A 7,500-nucleotide genomic window follows, 5' to 3' on the forward strand; every position below is an offset into this window, starting at 1 on the left:
ACCCACAGAGAGAGAGAGAGAGAGAGAGAGAGAGAGAGAGAGAGAGAGAGAGAGAGAGAGAGAGAGAGAGAGATTAAAGCAGACCGTTAAAAAAGATTGATTTAAGCTAAGATAATTGAACTTTGCTGTAACTTGCAATGATTGTAATGGAACTAGACCTGTGTGCATTCTTTAGATTTCCGTGTTGCACCATGACAGCCAAATCTGGAAGGCAGCAGACGAAGTAACAGTAAGGATTAAAGAATATATGAGCATAGGAGAGAGAGAGAGAGAGAGAGAGAGAGAGAGAGAGAGAGAGAGAGAGAGAGAGAGAGAGAGAGAGAGAGAGAATAATGTTATCGTTATGACGTATAATTTTCAATCTAAATATATTAAGAAGGAAATGCCTCTTGTCAGATGGAAGAAGAAACGACTGGTATAAGGTTCGTATTTCATAATTAATGATAACGATTCTTTCTGGCTGAAGAAGTCCTCTCTCCCATGTCTGTCTCTGTTGTTGGATCAAAGGCTCACATCAAGAATGATTATTCTTATAGAGGAAACTTGTTTTTCCTTTTAGTATGCAGAAGTTGCTATTTTCGTTTCCCTTCTCTATGCAAACACTTGACAACAATAGGAACATTCAGTTTTTGTGGGTTAGCGCGTGTTTAGGCCCGCTCAGCTGGAACAAGGCAACCACGTCCAATGATTTTGGGAATGTTCCAGGCCTTCCGTTCCCTCTTCGGGTGATTGTACCACCATCTTCCAGAGGGGAGATTTCCTTCCCTTCGAAGTAACTTACAAGTGAGATGCTGTAGTGACTACAGTGCATATATGGGAAAATGCTGGAAGGTACATCTGGCAGCGTTGTGGGCGGGTCCGTCGCCAGTACACACACACATACACATACACACTCACGGGCGCCACCGAGTAGTGCATCACACCGCCTGGAACGCATAGCTTCCTTACTGGAAAGCCAAAAACAGCAGCTAGTGGGAAGATCGTTTCTTGTGGTATCCTTCGCTTATTCGTAGAGTCCAGTCTTAGAAATCGAGTCGAATTACATGCTGATGTTGGTGAGCTGGTGCAAGGCAGCAGTGGCCAGGGTATTGCAGCAGTTGTAGTGGTGGTTGGTGGTGGTGGTAGTGGGCGTGGTAGGAGTGACGCGAGTGGCGGATCGATTCCCCCCGGGTGTCTCTCTCTCTCTCTCTCTCTCCAGCGGCAAGCAGCAGCACCAGCAGCGGCAGCAGTAACAAGGCTCTTCTTCTCTAGTCATCATCATGCCGGCTCGTGAGCGAGCAACGGCTCCCGACATCCGCTGTGTCTGACGCCATCCATCCATCCACTCCGTAACGCTCGCGCGCGCGCTCACTCTCTCTCTCTCTCCATCTCTATCTCTTTCACCTGCCCCCTGGGTTGTGGTGAATTAGTGTCGTAGTGAGTTCCTCCCCGTGCGTTAGGCTCTGGCCTTCCTACAGCTGTGTTTGACGAAGACACGTCATCGCAACCGCATTCCTGCTCTCCCGAGTGTGTTATTATTGTGTCGAAGAGAAATATTGTGTTGTGTGTTGTCTAACAGATAGGTCCCTCCCCCATAAAATACTCACATTGCCTTGGCCCTCCTCTCGCTCCCATTTCATTTCCCCTGTGGAAGCTACTGCCAGCCACCAGCTGGCCTCTCGAGGTAAATAGAGAGCCTGCCCTGCCTCTCCCTTGCACACTCACCCCCTACTAATACCAACCATCCGGCCACCCACGCCCTATACCACGTACTCCCGGCATGCTCTGAAGCACACGTGTAGAAACTAACTTTCGGCGCATTCGTATAGAGAAAAAAAAACTATTAAAGTTCTCTCTCCCAAGACGAGCAGTTCTTCAGTGCGTGATTAGGCGACCGAAGCCCGTCTTCAAACCGTGATCTGGTCGGCCGCGTTGAATCCCGTGGCCCCCTTGTTGTTTTTCCCTTGGGATAGGCTCTGCTAAAAGTCCGCCACCACGAGTCTTCTTCAGGAAGAAGATAGCGAAGTGAGCAAGATGGGAGGAGAGGAGGAAAAGCCCCAGGATCGGTCGGCCGATGACAGCATACGTGTCATCTGCCGCTTCCGGCCCCTCAACAAGTCTGAGGAGGCCGCCGGAAGTAAATTCATCTGCAGCTTTCCGAGCAACAGAGGACAGGAAGATCAGATGGTCTCGGTTGGGGTAAGTCACTGCAAATAAAAATGGACGTTCGTCTGTCATTGATTTGTCTATGATGTCTTGAAATATATTTATTTGATCTTTTTCTGTCTTTTATTGTATATGTCATATTTAGATTTTTACTCTCTGATGTACCACATTACTTTTCCTCGGATTAGCACTTAGCCAAATATAGAATAAAAAAAAATATGTATATATATAGATCACTGACTCGTTGACCTTCTTCACCGTATCAGTGCGAGTGACGTCACTGCCATCTCTTCGATCGATGGATCAAATATAACGAAAATCTCTCCCTAGTGGACAATAGAAGCACCTATGCAATGATAATTCCAAATAGAACGACATACTGTGGCTGAAGTAAAATTGTTGCGTGGCCGTGCCCTGCGAAAGCACAATGCCACAGTACAGTGCCAGGGTGACATTGAAGGCAGTTTTGCAAGGCACCTTTAATCCGATCAGTTTATGACGATGTTGTGGAAAAGATTTGCATCGATGGAAGTTGAGATCATCTTGTTGAAAGCTATTTGATATTTTTTTTTTATATATATATTTTAGGTAGGATCTTTTCGGCATTCTATGACGCTATTTAAAAAAATGTAACGGCCTGACAGCTATGAAGAAGTATTGTATATTACAGTATATATATATATATATATATATATATATATATATATATATATAAGTATGTATACTGTATATATACATATGTACACTATGTGTGTGTGTTATAAATAAGGCATAATTCAGAAAACTTATATAGATATTTTGTATATGAAGGCTACAGTAGTCTGCACGTAAGCTAAGATACACTTTTGAAGACCTTGATGCGTGTAAATGTATGTAATTATATAATTATTCCCAGTTTGGAGTCACTTAAGAATAAACTTATGAGCATCAGTTGAAGAGGTCCTCTACCGAAGTGCATATTTAAAAGAAAATGATGCACAAAACGTCGTTGTTATATATATATATATCTTTAGACGTCAAATTATGTGAAAGATGAAGCGGAATTTAATAATGTTCTTAAAGGGGAAAAGAATAAACGTCTCCTTTCTTTTTAAGAAAAGGTAGTTCCAATTTCAACACTCTTCGTATATTGTTATTTTCCGAAATCTCGTGATGCGTTTAATTTTTCGAGTGCTTTCTTTTCGGTAGAGTGGCCAAGCAGATAGGAAGAACAGAGATTGTGTTCTCGCAAATCCTTCACTGCAGTTATCTCTCTCTCTCTCTCTCTCTCTCTCTCTCTCTCTCTCTCTCTCTCTCTCTCTCTCTCTCTCTCTCTCTCTCTCTCTCATTTATTGTGCGGTTTACTTAGATCCCTATGTCATTTACTCTCGTTTAGTTCAGTAATTTGTTTTGGATTTTTATTTTACAGTTAATCGATTAAATGGGGAAAATCCCCTGGAATTTGTTTATATTTAGCAGTATACTCATCTGTGTTTTGAATATAATTGTATACGTAAGGCGTTGAATGAGCTTAACTTTGTTTTTGATGAAAAGATTATAGTCTCACAAGAATTCCAGTTTTAGGAAGGGTGGGTAATCTTTCAGTTCTGAGTCAGTGTATATGTATTATGCAAGTACAGTATATATATATATATATATATATATATATATATATATATATATATATATATATATATATATATATATATATATATATATATATATATTCGAGTATAGGACAAAGAGCACATTTTCAAAGAGACTTTTCTAAATGTATTTCCCAATTTCTTTCGGAGATACCAGGTTTTCAGATAAGAGCACGTACTGTATCCAAAATGTTGAGGAGTTTCCTAGCAGAAAATGTAATTTGCGTGTGTGCTCTTGTATACTTATACATTGTACCTTTTTGTATTCCTGTCTTATAACGGCCATCACGATTTACATACATCTTACAATTAGTGGAAGTTTTAAGTTTCCCTTATTGAATGGAAGTTTGATATTTCAGATTTTACTTGTACTATATTGAAGTGCCGAGCTGTTCCCTATTAGGATTTGTTTGCGCCATATTTTTTGCTATTCGTATTGAAGTGCAACCTTGATTGTATTACCGATGTATTCACCAGCCATTTTTGCTTGGTACATACAGTTGGACACAGGAATTCCTGGTACACCTCGCTCTGAGGAAGTGCACCCAGCAACACCCCTACTGTGGGACGAGTTCCTGTATTTAACCCAGCTCAACACCTCTGACATCTCTACCTACACCATCTGTTTGGTTACTCACAGTGAAGTGGAGAGGTGTGCAACTGTACCATTGAAGTTTGTGCTTACATCGAACCGGAAGTCTACGTATATTGCATTAACTGTAGCGGATAATCGAGTCATATTAAATGCTTTCCTTCTACCTGTTTCTGATTATAGGAATCTGGTGTGTTACAGCAATTCCCACTTGCATCGGGAGATTGAACTTACTCCTTAGTACTGTAGTTGAAGCATGATAGTGCCACATTATTGAAGTTTATGTTTCATGTATATAATCGAAGTACTCAATTGGAAACGTCCCTGCTTGAAGATCTGCCCGACTGGTGTTCAAGACTAGCCCGATCTCGATAGTTTCTTGTACAGGTACTCTAGTCTCTTGTAGTGTCTGCAACCCCACAATCCTTTTGAGCTAAGGATGGGGTTTTTGAGGAAGCCTGTAGGTCTACATGCTGAGTCATCAGCAACCATTGCTTGGCCCTCGCTTGGGTGGAGAAAGTGGGGGTGGGGTGGGGTGGGGGGGTGGGGGGGGTGACTTGGGCGCTTATCATATGTATGTATGGTCAGTCTTTAAGAATCTTAGGCATTGTCACTGTGTCTTGCCTCTACCATTCGTGAGGACCTTTAAACCTTTAAACATCTAGCATGTAATTTGCGCTTTCAGATCACGACTGAGGTTTCGATAGTACTGTTATTGAACCTCATATATGTATGGCTTAAGTTCGCAGTTACTTCCTCGTATTTACTTCGTATTACTGAGGTGCGATCGATTTACACGAATCATAGTATCGCCGAGAAGACGCCCTGTATTCGGAACGGTAAATTGTTTCCCTTTAATGCTGAATATCACATTGCTGTATATTTAAAGTATTGTTTTTCACTTCCGTTCTCTCGGTTCTCGAAATGTGTTTGCGTGTGTTTGATCACACTGGCGTTAGTTCAACTACGTTCATTTGCATGCATGCCCTATATTTCATTCCTTATGTAAAAATATTCATTGGTATAGGGGGCTATCGCTCTTTTCATTAGCCAGAAGACCAAAGATTGAACACCGTTTGGACACGTATTATTCAAATCCATTATCTCCTCTAAGTACTAAATTATATGTCATAATAGTCCAGGTTTCTTTGGTCACAGCCAAAATTGGGTAGGACAGGTTGCTAACAATCTCACCCAAGATACATTTAAGGATGTCAGTGAAAATCGTGAAGCGAATATTAGAAAAAAAGCGATTTAAGCGAACTTATTGTTGGTATATTTCTTATTTTTTATAGTATTAATGAATATGTATATATATATATATATATATCACCTAATGCAGCCGTTTCTATTCCACTATAGGGAAAAGGCCTCAGACATATCCTTATTCATTTCTGGGGCTTTTACCAGCTTTCATTAGCAAGCTGGTCACTGCTATTGGTGATGGTGGGAGGCTTTTAGTCCGATAGTTCACAACAAACTAACCTAGTATGGCTGGCTCTGACTAATACAGCTTTGTTGATCATGGCGATACACAAGCCTTTTCATCACGTTAGGGTATCCTTATCCAGAAAGGAAATATATATATATATATATATATATATATATATATGTATATATATATGTATATATATATATATATATAAATTATATATATATATATATATATATATACATGTGTGTGTGTAGCCATTTTCCTAATTACGGCTGTGACTTTCCGAATGAATTTTTCGTCATGGAATGACATCTATTTTCAATATGACAGCGGCCATGTTTTTGACATTCAACGAGAAATGGACAAATTTAGAAAAGGTTGACACATGGCCAGAATGAGTAACGGAAGGAGAAAGCGCGAGAGAGAGAGAGAGAGAGAGAGAGAGAGAGAGAGAGAGAGAGAGAGAGAGGAGGATAATAAAATACGAAACCGATGAATGGTATGATGAAAATACAAAAAGAAAATTAAAATGTAGTGAAATACAGAACTTCCTGAATTGTAAGAACGAAATTAATGAAAGAGTTTGAATAATTGAAGAGGAATATGGGGAAGGGAAGACGAAGTAGAATAATGGAAATTATTAAACAAGAACGAGAATAAAAGAAATACAATAAGACTTCACAAATTGGGAATCTTGGAATACAATAGATAAGAATTCCATTCATCTTTCCCATTCAGCCTCTTCTTGATAGCTGGGTTTGGGGGGGGGGTCAAGATGATGAGGAGGGGGAACCTTTGAAAGAATCGTGGGTAATCTAAATGAGATTGAGTTGAAGGTCTATTCATTCTAAGCCTATGTAATTAAAATAGGGCCGTAAATTTTAAGTTTCTTTAAATATTATTTTTACCTTTACCTCGTTTTCTTGAGATTTTTCCTTAATTAATTTTTTTTAGATTAAATGAACAGCACCATTATAACAGCTATACAGTAGGTGATTAAACAGTTTTCACAAAATATTACAAATATGATTATGTTATTTTATGGTGGAAATGAGGACGCAAGTGTATAAGTATTTGTTTTAATGAAGAAAAATAACGTTTCTGATGTGAAGTACACACAGAATCGAACTTATGCATAGAAATATGTAAGCTTGCGCGCGCGCGCTCGCACACACACACACACACACACACACACTATATATACTATATATATACTATATATATATATATATATATTATATATATATATATATATATATCCCTTCCGAGTGTGGATACCTCAACGCAGTAGAAAGCTTTCCATATCGCCATGATCACCAAAGCTGTACTAGTCAGGTCCATCCATACTAGGTTGGTTTGCAGTGAGCGTTCAGGCGAAAATGTCCACCAACACCAATCCGCATTGGGGGAAAGTGATGAAAACTTTCCATACCCCCAGACATGAATTGACATATTATTATTATTATTATTATTATTATTATTATTATTATTATTATTATTATTATTATTATTACAAGCCAAGCTATAACCCTAGTTGGAACAAACAAGATGTCATAAGCCCAAGGGCTCCAACAGGGAAAAGTAGCACAGTGATGAAAGGAAGCAAGAAAATCAAGAAAATACAAGGTAAGTAATAAATAATATAAATAAAATATTTTAAGAAAAGTAACAGCATTAAATTAGGTCTCCATATATTCCATAAA

General features: G+C 39.2%; 1 protein-coding gene across 1 annotated transcript in view; it reads left to right on the forward strand.

The window, feature by feature from the left end:
• The first annotated feature begins 911 nt into the window (after nucleotides 1–911).
• Nucleotides 912–7,500, forward strand: part of LOC137653413 (kinesin heavy chain-like) — a 518,115-nt gene continuing 511,526 nt past the window's right edge. The window contains 1 exon segment of the mRNA XM_068386776.1: nucleotides 912–2,178. Coding sequence (XP_068242877.1) covers nucleotides 2,014–2,178 — 165 coding nt within the window. The 5' untranslated portion in view covers nucleotides 912–2,013.

The sequence above is a fragment of the Palaemon carinicauda genome, chromosome 14, assembly GCF_036898095.1.
Source record: "Palaemon carinicauda isolate YSFRI2023 chromosome 14, ASM3689809v2, whole genome shotgun sequence".
NCBI classification, from domain to species: Eukaryota; Metazoa; Arthropoda; class Malacostraca; order Decapoda; family Palaemonidae; genus Palaemon; species Palaemon carinicauda.